This window comes from Daktulosphaira vitifoliae, unplaced genomic scaffold, assembly GCF_025091365.1.
Source record: "Daktulosphaira vitifoliae isolate Bord-2020 unplaced genomic scaffold, ASM2509136v1 Scaffold_4, whole genome shotgun sequence".
Classification (NCBI taxonomy): Eukaryota; Metazoa; Arthropoda; class Insecta; order Hemiptera; family Phylloxeridae; genus Daktulosphaira; species Daktulosphaira vitifoliae.
In genome coordinates, this window is record NW_026099575.1 from 5,529,022 (window position 1) to 5,547,361 (window position 18,340).

General features: G+C 26.7%; 2 protein-coding genes and 1 long non-coding RNA gene across 8 annotated transcripts in view; 1 reads left to right on the forward strand and 2 right to left on the reverse strand.

The window, feature by feature from the left end:
- Window positions 1-2,641: 2,641 nt before the first annotated feature.
- LOC126906335 (uncharacterized) lies at window positions 2,642-3,969 on the reverse strand. The gene is made up of 3 exons (XR_007704223.1): window positions 3,463-3,969; window positions 3,181-3,219; window positions 2,642-2,911 (listed from the first exon to the last, which is right to left on the reverse strand). It is a non-coding gene; the product is annotated as an uncharacterized LOC126906335 (long non-coding RNA).
- Window positions 3,970-3,980: 11 nt separating this feature from the next.
- Window positions 3,981-16,731, forward strand: LOC126906333 (uncharacterized). 6 transcript variants are annotated; one of them, XM_050686891.1, is made up of 10 exons: window positions 3,981-4,336; window positions 10,742-10,878; window positions 11,563-11,924; window positions 11,985-12,166; window positions 12,433-12,637; window positions 15,343-15,508; window positions 15,566-15,814; window positions 16,190-16,214; window positions 16,258-16,439; window positions 16,499-16,731. In XM_050686891.1, exons 2-10 carry the CDS (start codon window positions 10,861-10,863, stop codon window positions 16,610-16,612), a joined length of 1,503 nt encoding a protein of 500 aa, XP_050542848.1. In that variant the 5' UTR covers window positions 3,981-4,336; window positions 10,742-10,860; the 3' UTR covers window positions 16,613-16,731. The 6 variants fall into 6 exon arrangements, with proteins under 6 accessions (XP_050542848.1, XP_050542850.1, XP_050542853.1 ...); XM_050686893.1 differs by having other exon boundaries at window positions 3,981-4,178; XM_050686892.1 differs by lacking the exon at window positions 3,981-4,336 and adding an exon at window positions 4,349-5,059.
- An 872-nt stretch (window positions 16,732-17,603) lies between these two features.
- LOC126903966 (titin-like) overlaps window positions 17,604-18,340 on the reverse strand; it is a 6,885-nt gene continuing 6,148 nt past the window's right edge. The window contains exon 4 of the mRNA XM_050682561.1: window positions 17,604-18,319. Coding sequence (XP_050538518.1) covers window positions 17,604-18,319 — 716 coding nt within the window. The remainder of the gene's footprint in view (window positions 18,320-18,340) is intronic.

Genomic DNA, 18,340 nt, shown 5'->3' on the forward strand with positions numbered 1-18,340 from the left:
CCCTTCGTCACTAGAGAACATTTTTAATACGCCCAAGATGCCACCGTAAATGGGGGTTGTCTTGCTTGATAATAACCATATCTCCAATGGAATCACCTGTGGACCATCGATTCCTAGTTTAAAGAGAGTTTAAGTATTCATTTAACCACCTCTTCCAGATGGCCTGATAACACTGTTTTAATAAAGTTCATCGTAACGCTAAATCCTTCTTAGTTTCTGGAACTTCCTCTCCGGGTGTAGCTAATAGAGGATACCAAATAAAAAAATGCCCTGGAGTTCTACATTCTACATCATTACTCACTGATTGGGCTCAAAGGGCGTGAGTTAAGTACGGCCTCGACTAGAGTTATTATTGTCACCAATCCCTCGTATACATAAGTTCCTATTGTCTGGAACAGAAGCGACTTCAGTGACTTAACTGCCACTTCGCATAATATTCTGAAGTATGACGTGTTAGGTAAATTGAAATTTCAGTTGCAAGAAATTACATCGAATCAGTAGCTTCGACTTTTAGGGGCGTTAACAAACTGACGTAATAGTTTGTCCGTGACGAAAATATAGTACTGCAATCTGAATAAATTTGGTTCGGCAATCGACTAACTAATCTCTCTAAAGTCGCTAAAAAAACTGCCGTTAACAAGTCTGAAACAACTTCTACATGTACCGCTTTAGTGCTTATACATATGAACATGGACACATATACCTTATGCTCTCTAGCTTTTCATAAACGTTGATCTTTCATTAAAAAAGCCCCTGCGTAATTTATTCCGGCATTAGAGAAGGAATAACTGCCTAGAATTCTGAACGTACGTAAATAAGCCATAACGGATTAAGGATGAATTATCAAAAATCTAACATACTACACATACTCAAATTATCTTCCTTGCAATCTTCCGAGCAGAATTTATCCAAAATTGGCGGGCCACCGTATTCATTCTGAATTTCGAACCAGAATGGCATCTCACCTCATGCCAATGTTGGAACAATAAAACAGAGAAATGCGAAGTACTGGATAACATTAACAAGTGTTTCTGATTTTCAATAAGTTCCGCAAGCTTAATGTGATTTCCAACACGGATAAGATCTAATGAGGGAAAAAGTCTAGCATACAACATTAAAGATATTCTACGTCCTCATTGTAATTCTGCCTGTAAAATATATCAATTGTGCATGCACACACAGCTTAGAGTGAAGTTGTAATTTCATTTTGTGGTGATGTCTTTCCATGGCGTTTTGAAATGAATTGCCACATCCACATAATAACACGTACCAATCGACTATATAACAATAGCCGTTTAAATCAGTCAATCAACGGCGTGCTTATGCTTACTAAGGCAACAACTTTACATTTTACATCTAGTAATTCAGAAACTAATAAGACAGAAAAGGAAGATTGCTATTGATCAAAGGTTTTTGTATAATAATATCAAACTTAGCTGAGATGGTATTACTCCCCTAAAAGTACAACCCGTTGGATTGATATTAGTCCTTACATAACCTCACAGACAATCTAATAACAAATTATGTATGTGATCCGGTTCAACACAAATATAGATCCTAGTACTTATGACCATGGAACGAGACCAAACATAAGTCGTAGATATAGGAAGAAGGAGTAACAAAAACTATTGTATCCGATCTATCCACTAGTCCAAGAATAACGCAGCATATAATATCAAACGGAAAATTGTTGTATGTTTACCATATAACATCATCGCTTTGAATGTAGTACCACATATTATCCTGGGAATTTAAATCTAATAGTTCGTCTAAAAATTTCGTCCATTGTTTAATGATTGAAGTTGACATTTCCTCGTCCTAATCCAAACCACTTCTCTATATATCTAGCATGATTGTTTTTTTTCTAAAATATAACCAGGAAATAAAACCAAGGCGGTCGAACAGACGAGCAGTGACAGACAATATACCACGCTTAATCATAATCACTTTTAGCAATGTCGTAAGAAAATTCTTTACTATACGATAATCAGCACATACCCAACATTTATATTAACTTTCAATTAATAGTCGCCGAAACTAAGTTGAAAGCCAAAGAAAAGAAAATTGTATTTCAACAAATGAATAGTAGACTAATAAATTAAACGCTAATAAAGCAATCAGCAACAGCATGGCTGTTGCTAAAATGAGTCTTAAAAATATAATAGAGACAGGTTTATTCGTAAAGGTACATAAGTGGAAAAAGTCCCTACCCCCTTGAAAATTAATTCTAGGATTACCCTGAATACTACAATAATTTACTGTCAAAATAACATATACTGTCAAAATTATTAATATAAATAATGCACACTTAATTTTAAAATCTTCATTTGGCACATTCAAATTTAAAATATTAACTATATAAAATCTAGCATATTTGTAACTCACTCTAGTAGATTTTACCAAAAATTATGTTTAATGTTGTTGAAGGGAGAGGTCGGGGTATAGTAATAGAAACCTAATTTAATATCAGTGATTATTTTATGTAATTTATAATTTACTTTATTGAGAATATTATATATTGTAACATAATTGAAATAATTCCATTTGTAAACTCAGAAAAATGTATTAAGTTCATAAAATATGTATGCATGAAAAATACAAAAATGTTTTTGCATTGTTTCATAAAAATATTTTGCTTTTAACTACTTATTTTAAACTGATTTTTAATTCTTTATTAAAACTTTTTTGAAAATAATTCAATCAGATAAATTTAATTAGTAACATATAAAATTTTTTGGTTAACTGTAATCCAAATAACTCCATCCCAACGTTTTATATAAATTTTTTTTTGTTCTTCACAGCTCCGGGTCTTGGATAAACCAGATACCAAGATGAACTGGACTATTAGGAAAGTGATATGTGGAGTGGTTTCCTGTTGCCTTCTGCACAGTGGACATGGTGATTTTTGTTACTGTAAAATGTACCATTTAAAATTTAATATTGTAAATATTTATAAAAAAGAAACGTAATTCTAATTATCATTAGTTAAAACCCTGTACGTAATATCTAATGTTATAATGTGTTAAAAATTAGTATCTAGACAAATAATCAAACTAATAAAAATGAAATAAAACTAGCCATTCAATAAAGTAAATAAAATAAAATTTCAATATAATATCATTTAACTTAATACACAACACTTTAAGTACATTACTAAGTACAATAACAAATATTTTTTACTTTTTTGTTAAGAAAATTGTGATTTTCATTTCATAAGATCTAATTAAACAGATAAAAAGTTTATTAATTAGTCACTACAAAGAAATCGATAACTTATTTTTAATATTTTACTTGACTGGAAAATTCAAAACTATCTTTTGTTAAATATGAGTCACAAAGATTTTAGTAAAATATTTACACAACTCAATTTAACTAAATATATAAATAAACATTCAATAAGTTATTATACGAACAAAAATGTCTCATTTCATAAAAATACAATGAAAATAAATAAATACATACTATCAAAACTGTATTACAACTTTTAATTCATTTATTAATAAATAATCTAAGTATTTCCTCAACAAGAATATATTTATGTAAGTTTAAATGATTCTAGCTTCAAGATAAAAAAAAATTTAATTTATATTTAAAAAAAGGCATCATATTAATTTTCTTGTCCAATAAGAACTTTTTGGTATATATCCTTATCTATTAAAAATCTCTTTTAGATTTGCTTTAATATTTTCTATAAAACCAATGCCATGTAAAATTGACTACCATAATGTTTCAGATTTGTTGTTTATTATTATGAGGATTGGTTACAGATTATAAGATTGCTATTTAGCTATAATTTAATTAATGTAAACTATAACTATATATTGATTCCACGTATAACTATGAATTGCATCATAATGGAATCGAAATACATCAATTTCAACTGGTGGATGATGTTGGCGCCATCAAACACATATTAGTTGGCCCCACTGTGTCATGCTATCAAATACACGATGTCAGATGGTGGTCAACATATGTACCGGTGTGATAGTTGAGCCGTAGATCTCGTGATCGTATAGTTATTAAAAGAAATGTATTTGTTATTTTATAAATTGAACTTCTTCCATTTTTATGTTTATGGTTGTTTTATCAAAAGATGATTAATTTTAGTGGCCGCGGTCATTTAATATTGAAACAATTGACACATTTGGTGTTCAGTTATTGAGCTGCCGTACTTTTCGGTAATTTACGATCGTTTTCGCAATTGGCATTACGTCAACACGGGAACGCTTTGATAAATAAATGGGGGTCGCATACAGAGAAGGACCATGTCGGATTGCTATACATATATACGAATATTTATCTCTTGTTTACAATTACTACATATATTATTGTTAAAGTAATTGAATTGATTTGTTTATCTTATTTATTATATGTTTCATTCATTATATAAAGTGGAGATGCCCAATGTTATAAATTATTAAATCATATAAAATATTAGAATAATGTCAAATTGTGTTAGTGTGTTGAGTTTATTGTAGCCAATAAACTACCTTCACTAATAGTTATCTATGGTAAACAACAATTGGTTTTGAATAGTTTTAAAACATAGGTTTACATTCGCAAATTTTAGTAAGGTTTGATATTAAATATTACAAAATTAATATTCTGATTAACTTATAGCTATTGTATTTGGATAATTGATCAAAAATCTAAAAAAAAACTATCAGCCCTAATAGCGCACATTTTATTTGTGAACTTAGTTAGAAATAATTACAATTAAGACTTCTTAATATAAGTGAAAGCTATAGTAACCCACCATGCTATTGGTGGGATTTATCATTTTTATCAGATAACCTCACTTGTTTTTGAAAATAAACAGCTAGGAAATCTATTACTATTATATTAACAAGTTTAACTAGCTTATGCAAATCCTACACGCCCATTTTATTGAATCTAATTATTAGAAGTGCTATAGTTACTATTCAACGAGATATTTTTTTCTTTTTTTTGAAAATTATTTGTCACTATCTTTAAAAATGCGTTTAGGAAGTATTGTTGCTGATTTTACAGCAGAATCTACCCAGGGTCCAATATCTTTTTACAATTGGATTGGCGATTCGTAAGTTATTTATTGCAAATAATAACTGACTTTGATTATCTATGAATTTACAAATAACATTAAATATTATAAATCATTTTAATTATAATTTATTTATTATAACTTGTGCATGTACTTGGCGAAATAAATGACAAGTCTTATAATTTTTGATGATCAATTATATTTAAAAATCAATCGGTTGTATTCTTGGATTAAATTATAGCCTATTTTGTGTAATTTTCTTTTTTAAAATAAAAATTAAATATTTTTTTTTGAGATAGGCTATTTATTTTTACAATTTTAATTGATTAGTCAACTACAAGTTTCAGCAATGCACTCTTCTTAAATGCAATCATCAAAATCAATGAATAATTTTTTTTCTAAAACCAATTGAAATTCCATTTTTGTTACAGTTTGAACCTGAAAATTTAATATTTAAAAAAATAATCTTTTTAAAATTTACAATAAAGGATACTAAAATAATTTTTAATACATGAAATTGTTTATGATAATATAATTCCAAACATGTTCAATTTATTTACTCATTCTAAGTATTTATTATAGGCAGTCCATAGAGTACTTATTTTAATCTTCTTATTGACCTATCATTTATTTTCTCAGAAAGTGTTAAAATTGTGAATAGATAAGCCATCCTAAAAAAATATTAAAATTTTATATTAAAAAAAAAAAAATGTAATTTGATACACTTTTAAAAGTAATAAAAGTTAAACATGTTTTGAGAATCATAAGTTATAAGAGCTATGAGTTAGATCTGTCTACACACTGTTGACTATATAGCAAAATCTTAAGCAAATCAAGTTTAACTAAATTTACAAGAGAAGTACATAACTTCTCTTGTAAAGTTTTCTATTTTTTTTCTGTTAATTTTGATCAATACTATTATAAAATTTTCATGAAATATTTTTCTTATGATAATTTTAAAAGTAAAAAAAAAAATGTGTACTCTTTTTGTTTAAAAATAAGTAAAAATTTTGACTTGTGATGTATTGCCATTAAGCTGATAACATATACTTTATATTTATGTATAACTATAATTATAAAATTATTAGTTATATATAAATTTAAAAAAATAATAGCAAATTGATGACTTTATTTATATAAAATTATCTTAGTTTTTCTGTATGTTTTATTGTTATCACTTATTTTTCTAATTTTTAAATTTGTTTTGTTTATATACAAACGGTTAATTTAAATTTAGTTTATTGTGACTTTTTGAAGTAACAACTACAAATGTGTTGAATTCTTATTCTAATAGTAGTTATGTGTCTATGTAAGTTTATTATTTTAGTTTATAAGTAAAGTAAAAAAAGTATAAGTTTTTGTATTTTTATTTATAGTTGGTGTTTATTTTTCTCACATCCTGCTGATTTTACACCAGTTTGTACTACTGAATTAGGAAAATTGGCTGTCTTAAGTGATGAATTTAAAAAAAGGAATGTCAAACTTTTAGGATTATCATGTGACAAGATAGAAAGTCATTTAAATTGGATTGAGGTATATTCAAACATCATAAAACTATAATTTTACTTTAAATAACAACTAGCATAAACTCGATACAAGTTCAATGTAATTTCCATTATAGTACTTAAACAATATGTACTAATAATATATCATTGAATAAAAAGCAAATTTTAAACTGCAAGATTTGTAAAAAAACAACTTAATATTAAGCAAATGGTAAACTAGAAGTTTATAGTTTTAACAAAATGTTTCCAAAAAAAATTACATATAGGTAAGTTATTAGTGGGAAAAACAGATAGATAAAAAAAGTTGCTGGGTTGGTAAAGTGCCTTTGAACCTTTTTTTCATTAATTTTTAATGATAAACTAAAAATTAATTTTTGATTAAATTGGATTTTATAGGATATCAAATCTTATTGTCATGATATTAAAGGAGAATTTCCATATCCAATAATTGGTGATAGCAAACGTGAATTAGCTGTAAAGTTAAATATGATATCTGAAGAAGATAAAGATAATCTAGATTATGCTATGACCATTCGCTCTCTTTATATAATAGGACCTGATAAGAGAATAAAACTTATGATGATTTACCCAACCAGTACTGGGCGTAATACGCAGTAAGTCTTAACAATTTTAAAAAGTTGTACTTTTTTTTATATCAACTACTTTAAACATATCCAGTTTTATTTGCATTTTTTATTTGTTTAAAGTATTATATTGTGAATTAAACTCATTAATATTTGCAAGTAATCATAGATAGGTATTTAAGAGATGAACATAAATTTGATTATACCAATGAATTGCAATATATGAATCTGTGGATTTATCAAAAATAAATTATAGCTAAAACATAAAATCTAAAATTTGTGCATATTTCAGGGAAATATTGCGTTGCATTGATTCACTTCAACTTGTTCACAAATTAAAAACTGTTGCTACACCAGCAAATTGGGTGGTATGTAGATTTAGAGATTTTTATTATTTTTATACTTGTTATTTTCATTGAAATATTATATATATATTTTAGCCGGGTGAAAAAGTAATGATTTTGCCGTCAGTTAAAGATGAAGATCTAGATGAACTATTTCCAAATGGTCATGATAAGTGTGCAATGCCATCAAAAGTCAACTACTTAAGAACAACTACAGATTATTAAATATAATATTAATTTGTATATCATTATATATTATGATAAAAATGATTAAATAGTTTAATTGTTCCAAATATATTGTAGCATAATCATTTTCATTTAAAAAAAAACTTTGTATTGTACTTTAAAACTTTGAATTTTTTAGTTAAATTACATGTATAATATACAAGGGATTATATTAACTTGTAGCTAATGGATTTATTATAAAGGATCAATTTATAAACATGCTATGTTTATTGTCCTTACATATTGTCTTTTATAAACTTTACGATAAGTTGGGCTTAGACGTTATCAAGATCTTATATTATTATCACAGATAAGATATTATAAGACTGGACAACATGGAAAACCTTTAAGGCTTACTATTATCTATATATTTTTTTCCTCAATTTTATGTTTGGCTTCACTTAACCGTCGTATTTGTTGACCATATACAAAGTATTTAATGCTTTAGTAAATCTGTGGGTAATGGTATGCTTAAAAAACTATACTCAACATAACGATATAAAATGTTAAAGTTAAGAATGATGAATTATTTTTGTATTGTTCATAGTCAATATATAACGGTTTTGCTGTGACCGGAAACTTACTAAATCACACAGATGACCAATTTTATAAAACGATTTTGTGTTAGGTAGTCCATCAATTTCTTCTGGTTGTTTTATTATGGGAATTACAAGTACTTATGCTCAAATTTATACATCAATGAATAAATATTGGTATTAATTTGCTCTGTAACCGTTTTTGGGCTATATATCTATAGATTGGGTACTATAGGCGAATTGTTTTTTTATGTAGTTAGTATTCAAAATAAAATTATTATATTATTTTAACTACAGCTAAATAATTTATTTCAAAAACTAAAGTATAGGATGTGCTATCAGCTCAATAATAAGTTATTTATTTTTATTAAATTTTACAAAAATTTTGAAAATGTTATTGGATTTTTTTTTTAATTTACTTATAGCCTTCAAATGCTAGTTCTTTAGTCTGCTAAAATTTACACCGTGTAAGGTTAATACAAAAAGTAAAAAAGAAAAGGTTATAGTGTTAAGTGATTTCAAAGTATTTATATTACATAGATTTAATTGTATCGTGCGTTTGTAGTAATTAGTTTGATTTAACTTAATGACTCAAGTTCAGTGGTCTTGAAGAAATAAATCATTTCCTCAAAACTGTGTTTCTTGCACCGTTGTTAGGCCGTTTGAAGTGAAATTTTTCTGATGTTTGTATATGTTTAGCGTTGATAATGATAACATTATTCCCAAAATATGATATCGCGATTTTTAAATCATTTAAAACAATTAAATTTAAGTTGAAAAGAGAAATAGTCGAAAAATTACTGTAATTTAAACAATTTATTTTTTACAAATTCTAGATAGATGAGTGGAGTGACTAGAGAAGATAGGATAAGGTACGAACATATAAGAAGTAGTATAGGTGTAGTGTTAATTTTGGATAATATGAGCAAAAATAGACTTGGATGGTTTGGTCATGGTATATGGAGAGAGGAATTGGAAGCTGTAAGAACAGTTATAGAAATGAATGTTGAAGGAAAAAGAAGTAGAGGATGACCAAAAAGGGATGGAGGGATATTATTGAATGCGATATGAGGACGGCTGATGTGAGCGTAGGTGATGTGGGAGATCTTGTCAAATGGAAGTTTAGGATAAGGGTAGCTGATCCCAAGTAGTTGGGATTAAGGCGAGAAAAAAGAAGAAGAGATTTGTTACAATTTCTACAAAGTATAGAAACCCTCTCATCAGAATAGATGCGATTTCGATATGTATGTGTAACTATAATTTTTATAACTTACTGAAACAATTATTAAATGTAATATGATCAGTTAATATTATAAAAAAATCATTAAATTTATTAAAATATAGAAAAAATATTAGTTAATCAACATATCTTACTTAGTATAATATTGAATCAATATTTAACTTATTAAGAAGTTAAAAATACATTAAATTTGAGATATCAGTTAATATTTTTAATTTAATGTATACTCAATATTAGAGTAATTAAGGTAATAAAAGTCCTTTTATTATACATGTTGATAATTATTTTCTCTTGTAATATATTTTTACAAGTTATTGGTCTTTATAAATGCTATAATTTTCCATTACATAACTTACTAGTTGTGAAAATATGTATCTAAAAAATACTTTTAACGTAATCTAAGAACTTGAAAATTGTTTAAAAAAATTACAACAAATGTTAAATTATATAAAAAGTTATAAAGTTGTTAGTTAGATTTGACAAACGGTCATTGTATAAAATGACTAAAACAAAATATGCCAAGTAATTTTTTTTTTTAATTTAAAAAAAATTAACCTAATTTATTAATTATATTTTTGAAAAGTCATTAGATTCGCATAAAAATTCCATTTAACTCCCCAATCCCTAAACACTTATAACTTTTTAAAATTAAAGTCTTATATTTACACTACCCAATTTAGTTTTTGTATTATATTTATGTACAACGATTGCGCATTGCAGTATAACGTCTGGTTTATCTGAGAAATAAATTTTTTTAAATTGCTGCTAAAAATTTGTAGGCAATTTATACATTAACTAGGTATTCTATTACAATGCCAGTATTTCTCGCTTATATAAGCTATACAAGTATGCTAACAATGTTGAAACAAAATGTCTTTATATGATTTTAAATGTTACGAGCTAATTTTCCATGTCAGCTACTTCATTAAAAAAACTACATGTACCTTAAATTACAATTACAATAAACAGCAATAAAATACTGTCACGAATTTTTAGACTAACAAATTATTCAATTCATTTTGAGAATCTAGATTAGTTTAAAATAATCAACTAAATATAAAAATATTTGTATATTTTTATGTTAATCATTTCATTCATTTTTAATTTATATTATGTATTATGCATAGTTATTGGAAAACAGATAATAGATACTTTTTATTTTAAACAGTTTATTCTATCAAATGTGTCTTCTAGATGATCTGAAAACACTAACTCAATAATATTTTAAAGTATAATACAGTATAAATTACGGCTAATAAATACGTATGTTAATACTTTTTTTTACAGAATTTAAATCTTTGGTTACAACATAGCTTCTCATTGTTTGTACTGTATACACATACATTTCAGTAGCAATCAAGACGGTTGATCAGCACAATAGCCCATAAAGAAATTAGACGTGTAATATGTGCAATCCAGCCAATGTGAGTATACAAAATTTTTTATGAAGCGCTTTAGCTTCGATGAGTAACTGAGAAGTTTTTGGTTTTACTATGTTTTCTTTTTATTTATTCATGTAAATACAGTTTTAATATTTTTAAAAGTAATTTATTTATATTTTTTGTTTATTATTATTCTATCTTAATTATAAAAATATTGATAACAATTAATAAACCTTGAATTAAACTTATTATAAAAAAAAAAACAGTAGAACATTTGTAACTTTATAGATTATCTTTTTATTATTTAAAAAATAAATATTTTATTTATGTTGAGTATTCGGTAAATTATCCAAAAGGATTTATTCGGCCTAGGTTTTAATATATTTTAGGGATTTCAGTACAAAACCCGGTTAATCAAAGATATGAATTAATTAAATTATTTTAACAGAAAAAATATTACAAAACCATTGAGAAATACATTTTTAAAGTATATCTAGTTAATTTTGAATAAATTTAAATAGAAATTAAAAAAAAAAAATTGTTTGAGGGTTTCATATGAATACCCTTAGATTTTTTTTTTTTGTTTTAGCATTTTTAATTTTGAAAATTTTTAATAGATTATAGTCCTTGATATAAGCCAATATAATAAAACGAAATTTATTAAAAAATCTTAATTTTTTCGATAAATAGTTTCATTTAACTTGAAAAAATGTATTTGCTATTTAGAAATTCAAGTATCTCACTAATGTTAGACTATTTTCAAAAGACAATCATATGGAATTTAATGAGATTCCTGGACCAAAATCATTACCATTTATCGGAACTTTGTATAAATATATTCCTTTTTTGGGACCTTATAAATTTGACCGATTGCACATGAATGGATTAGCAAAATATCGTCAATATGGTCCTGTTGTTCGAGAAGATATTGTTCCAGGTGTTTCTTTACTGTGGATATTCAAACCAGAAGATATAGAAACTCTTTACAGAAATGAAGGAAGATACCCAGAAAGGCGAAGTCATCTCGCTTTGCAAAAATATAGGTTAGATAAACCTAATGTTTACAGTACTGGGGGTTTACTACCTACGTAAGTATCTTTAATATGTAAATAAATGTAACTGTTTATAGCTATATTCCTATTTTATAGAAATGGTCCTGATTGGTGGAAGATTAGAAAAGCATTTCAGAAACATTTAAGTAAAGTCAAATGCGTTAGACAATATATCAGTAGTTCTGATACTGTTGTTAACCAGTTTATTGAACAAAGGATGAGGTCCAAAAAGGACATTAAAGATTTTACACCAGAACTGTTGAGGTTATTTTTAGAGTGTAAGTATTGAATAAACCATAAATAAATTTCATCCAAAAATATATTAAAAGAAGTATTCTAGACTATATATGGGATTCATTTGAAAAGAACCTATTTACAATAAAAATTAATTAAGATACAGTTTTTTGTCATAACAATATACTTTGGTACCATTATACAGGGTGTTCAGTATTTATATGTAATTTTTTTATATAAATATTACCAATTTTATTTTTATAAATCCAATTTCTATTATCAAAAAAGATTTATTCTGTTTTTTTTATAGTGACTTATTTTATTGCGTTTGATGAAAGGCTTCAAGGTTTTAATGACCATGAATGGAAAACAAATTCAGATAGCTCAAATCTAATTAATGCTGCTCAGAAAATCAATAGTGCTATTCTTAAAACTGATAATGGACCACAACTTTGGAAAAAATTTGATACGCCAATGTATAATAACATTAAAAAAGGACATGAGTATATTGAAAAGTAACTATTTAATTATTTCATAAAGAGTGTTCATTAAGTAAGGAAACAGATCAGTTGTTACAAAAAATGATAACAATAGAAACCAGTTTTTTTACTTACTCAACACTGCTTAACTAAACCCTGCAAACTAAGGGATACTTATTTCAAAAAGCTGTTGATCTAGGTAAAATAGTGTTGTCATAGGTAATTTGTGCTGAAATATGTGTTGGATAAGAGAAATTGAAAACTTGCTTAAAATATTATTATGTTGTTAGTATATTTATTATTATTCTTTCTTTTTTTTTTTTGCTTTTAGCCCCATTAAGGACCATAGCTACTTTTCTCAAAAAAGGAGGTTTTCTTAACGATTGATTCTTTTGACGGATGGTTAGTCCGTCACTGGAGAGTATTTATTTTATTAAATAAGAATATGCGCAAGAATACATATTTTTTTTTTGTATTATAAAAATAAAAATCTTTGGAGTTATTGCCCGTTTGGTTATTTAAATTCGTGGTTTTAACTCGCATCCAATAATTTAAACATACTTTAAGTGAACTAAGAAAATTATAAAAAGAAAAGATCTAAAATAATCAATAAATCATTTAAAAGATGACAGGGTAAACTTTTAAAATATTTTTATGTATAGTGTTAATATGAGTTGCAAGTGCGCTTTTTGACGGCCTACAACAACGTGGTTTGCCGCTTGCATAATGACTAGCTATGATAATTAGGGTCGCCACCACCTAGGCGAGGTTTCAAAAAGAAACATGTGCACTCTAGCACTGTCAAAGACAGAAAAAGGGAGATAAAGAGCCAACACCGATCTAACGGAAAATTTCAAATCGATTACGGGAAGGGGGTATATTTTTGAATCATCCGTTAACAAACGTATACGTTCGGATTTTATTTTACATTGATTTATATGACACGTCATGAACACGTTCGGAACGTATAAAATATCGAACGGACTATTGTTTAGAACAATAGGAAAATTCGTTTACATTGAATGTTAGGAACCATCAAATAGCGAATGGCGAGTCATTCATAACACTAAAAAGGTTTGACCCTTATACTTACCTTTTAGCTAAACATAATTACCTAAAATATAATTTTAAATTAACATTGTATTTAATTATCTATTATATTAATTAATAATATAAAAATAAATAAATAAAATAAAATTATAATATATGTAACACTTTATTTTCGAAAATTTAAGTATTGTTGTCTTAAGTACATTAATAATTTTTAATTTAACATGTATGCAATTGTACATATATTTTTTTTTAGAATTCGTATAATTAAATTATTTATATAATTTTGGCGAATTACTTAAACTGAATTCACATCGAGTGAATTAAATTAACAACAAATTATAAATGCGTATGTGTTGGTGATAAATTATTGTTATTAAAAAGTAATATATATTAATTAAAAATAAAGTTGTATAAATTTAAAATTTAAAATATTTATTTATATTAGTACAATAAATTGCAAACAATCGTGAAACATAAACGTTCATCGAACAATACCTAGAAGGCCATATACCTAATAGAACAATAGAATCCGTTTAACGAACGCATACGTTCGACGAACTGGCGATTCAAAAATAGGCCCCCAGGTGTTTTTAGGAGTGATCAATACCGATGAACAATTTGATTTTAATTATATTTATTTTCTTTTGTCACCTTATCTAGTGTTCAGCGATAAAAATGAATTGTTGACATCGTTGGGTCAGAAAAAGGATTATTCGCGGATTTGGTTATGCGATAAAAAAATAAATAAGTAGATATAACAAAAAATGATTAACGGTCCACCTTAGAATTTGTGACGTTCCATAGTGTATTATTGTGTATATGAGGATAACTGATGTGAGCGTAGATAATGTGGGAGATTGTGTTAACTGGAAGTTTAAGATAAGGGGGCCGACCCCAGTTAGTTGAGAAAAAAGAAGAAGAAGAGTTTTGTTATAAGTTTATCATGTTTAATTAAAATCTAGTTAAGAAATCCTTGTGTCTAAACAAATTTAAGTTTTATCCTTTGTAATCTACAGAGGATTTAAATTAAGCTTAAATAGGATTGATGAGTGATTTTTAAAAATTAACGAATTAAAATCATATTTTTTATATTTTGTTTAAGTATTTGCCTTTATTTGAGTATATATATTTTTTTAAATCTGACCATTCTGAGCCACAGGAAAGGATTCAAAATAGCAACTTTTGCATAAAACTTAAACTTTTTCAATTTAAGTTCCCGAAATACTGCGTCCTGTCAATACTTGTAAAATTAAAATGTTGTGTTATATACTATAAATTAAAAAAAAAATGTTTGTGCCGACGACTTATCTTCTACGTGCAAATAGCTGCCGTAGTAAGAATCATGCTATTTTTGTGTTAACATTTTTGATTTTATATCTTCTATGTGCAAATGGCCATTGAAGTTAAACAAATTTATTAAATATTTAATAAATAAATTTAAACTCATTTATTATACTAGTGTAACATAAAACTTGTAATTAGGATATAAATAAAGGAGTTCGAGTTCATTTTACTTTTGGAATATTCCATCAATTTCTTACAATTAAACACTACTATCTAGAGATATCTAGAGATTTTGCATAGAAACGTTTCTTATAATTATGATTTTAATTACTGTCAGATATCGTCTATACTTATCCCAACTATTCCAAGTTTATCCTGTACTATCGTGTTTTTTATTTTTTTAGAATTGCTCTACGAGTAATAAAGAAAAAATTGTCGAATTCGAGTAGGGAAACTTCAGAATCCAAAATTAACGTGTCATTATTAGATGAATATCTTCGTTCAGATGAAACAAATGTCAAAGATGTGGTGGGCATGACTGTAGACATATTGTTAGCAGGAATCGACACGGTAAAGATAAAACTATTCTTTAGTATTCTTTTTACTAAGTTTGATAAACCCAAATAGGTTACATATTCGTGTTGTTTCGCTTTATATCACTTGGCGAACAATTTGAATGCACAAAATCAAATGTATGAGGAAGTATGCTCGCTTTTACCAAATTTTAATACAAAAATTACTGAAGAAATTATTGAACGAGCTATATTTACAAAAGCTGTAATCAAAGAGACATTTCGGTTAAATCCTATATCAGTAGGTGTTGGAAGAATATTGCCCGTCGAATGTGTATTTTCTGGATATAAAGTACCACCAGGTGTAAGTTTATTTTAAAATATAATATAAAATAATATAATTATTTACAAGAGGTGAATTAAATATGTGGCTATTTTCCAATAGCTTAGATGTTACTGTTCGAATTTTTTTAGTAGAGCATAAACAAAATTGAATTAAAATGATGTTTTAGCTTATAATTGACATATTTAAAAAACAAAGAAAAAACCTCAATAAAATTGAATTGTATTTTTTTGGCATATGATAAGGAACATCTTTCTGTATGTAAACTATAAAAATCCTACTTTGCGTATATCAGTTTTTGGATATTAGTTTTAAAAATATTTATACTTTTATTGTTTTGATTAAATATTAAATAATAAAAAAAACTATGATTTATAAAAAATTATAATAATTTAGACTGTAGTTGTAACCCAGAATCAAGTCACTTGTCGAATGGAGGAATATTTTTATGAGCCAAATACATNTCACTTGTCGAATGGAGGAATATTTTTATGAGCCAAATACATTTTTACCCAATAGATGGATAAAAGACAAAATCGAATATACGCCAGTTAGTCCATTTCTTGTACTTCCCTTTGGTCATGGACCTAGGACATGTATTGCTAGACGTCTAGCAGAACAATTTCTTCAAATTGTACTTATAAAAGTAAGATGATAATAAAACTTATATTTTTAAAATTAATCTATGTTGTCAAAACTATTTAGATTGTTAGAAATTTTGCTCTGACATGGATTGGGCCAAGCTTAGATAGTAAATCATTACTCATTAACAAACCAGATGGTCCAATTCAACTTCGACTTCAAACAAGATCTACTTAAAAAATTTTATAAAAAATATAATTTATTTAATTAATAAAAATTATTGGAATGAAGTGTAATTAATATAAAGCTTTAAAAAACTTTTATTAGAATTAAATTTCCAATACTTAATTTAGCCAAAGAAATAAATATAAATATTTAATAATAATATAAATATTATATGTAGTCCTAAACATATTATTAATCAAATATAAAAATTGCGCATAAAAATGTTACTGTCTAAGACTAATTATCGTGACTCAAAAAAAAAATATCATAGCAAAAACAATACTTTTTTACCTATTCTATCGAAATTAAAAATGTAATGAAAATAAAAATTATTAAGTTTGTAGCATAGGATTACATATTCCGAATACACTCTATTCGGTTCAACATTAAAATAATCTAAATTTAATGGTATTTTATTAAGAATAATTAGTGACTAAATAAATACAGTAATATATTTATGGCTAAAAAAACAAACAAAATATGATAGTAGATACAAGCTAAGAACTATTATGAATTAATTCATTAACATATTTTTATATTGAAATAATCCAAAAATTGTATGTTTTGGATATGATGGAGGTTCTAAAAGTTTTGAAAAGGAGACATTTATGTCCATGAGAAGTTTGGCGAATAATGAGTAAAACTATTGAATGGTTGACTAAATTCATGTTTATATTTAATTTTTCCTTCATTATGCTTACACGGTTTCATATGAAGGACACCTTGATGACCGCTTAATNAAACAAAATATGATAGTAGATACAAGCTAAGAACTATTATGAATTAATTCATTAACATATTTTTATATTGAAATAATCCAAAAATTGTATGTTTTGGATATGATGGAGGTTCTAAAAGTTTTGAAAAGGAGACATTTATGTCCATGAGAAGTTTGGCGAATAATGAGTAAAACTATTGAATGGTTGACTAAATTCATGTTTATATTTAATTTTTCCTTCATTATGCTTACACGGTTTCATATGAAGGACACCTTGATGACCGCTTAATAAATTATTATTATTANATATAATGGTTTATAACCAACTGTATGTGATTGAATCACACTACTTAATGTTAAACTTGATGGAGGCTTAATTAAACCTTGAAATTTCCCAGATTGAGGTTTGATAATACTACTCCATACTACATTTGTAGGCGAATACATAAGACTGTTATGTGGCTTTGTAAAATCAAAAGAAGGCTTAGTTATACCTCCCCAAGTTACGCTTGTTAATTGATTAGAAGAGCCTTGTATTGGTTTTACTAGTCCAAAAAAGGGTTTATGAATGCTATCTAATGTTATACTAGATACTTGATTTGAAATGGTGTGTCCTGGTTTTGGTTTTGATTGAGTGTTTTCTTTACAAGGTTTCGGTTTTGCAATTCCTTGTACTGATTGAACTTGATTTATAGAAGGTTTAAAACCAGTAAACCAAGCTAAACTTGAAAGACTTACTGAACCATGATGAGGTTTATAAGCACCACCAAATGAAACAACTGAAGGACTTAATGAACCGACAACTGAACCATGATGAGGTTTATGAGCACCACCAATTGAAACAATTGAAGGACTTAATGAACCGACCACTGAACCATGATGAGGTTTATAAGCACCACCAAATGAAACAACTGAAGGACTTAATGAACCGACAACTGATCCATGATGAGGTTTATGAGCAACACCAATTGAAACAATTGAAGGACTTAATGAACCGACCACTGAACCATGATGAGGTTTAT

What these genes read in the sequence shown, in the direction of transcription:
- LOC126906333 (XM_050686891.1), top strand. An exon ending in ACTGGGGGTTTACTACCTAC is followed by an intron (nt 11,925 to 11,984) that starts GTAAGTATCTTT and finishes CCTATTTTATAG; the next exon opens with AAATGGTCCTGATTGGTGGA. An exon ending in GTTGAGGTTATTTTTAGAGT is followed by an intron (nt 12,167 to 12,432) that starts GTAAGTATTGAA and finishes TTTTTTTTATAG; the next exon opens with TGACTTATTTTATTGCGTTT.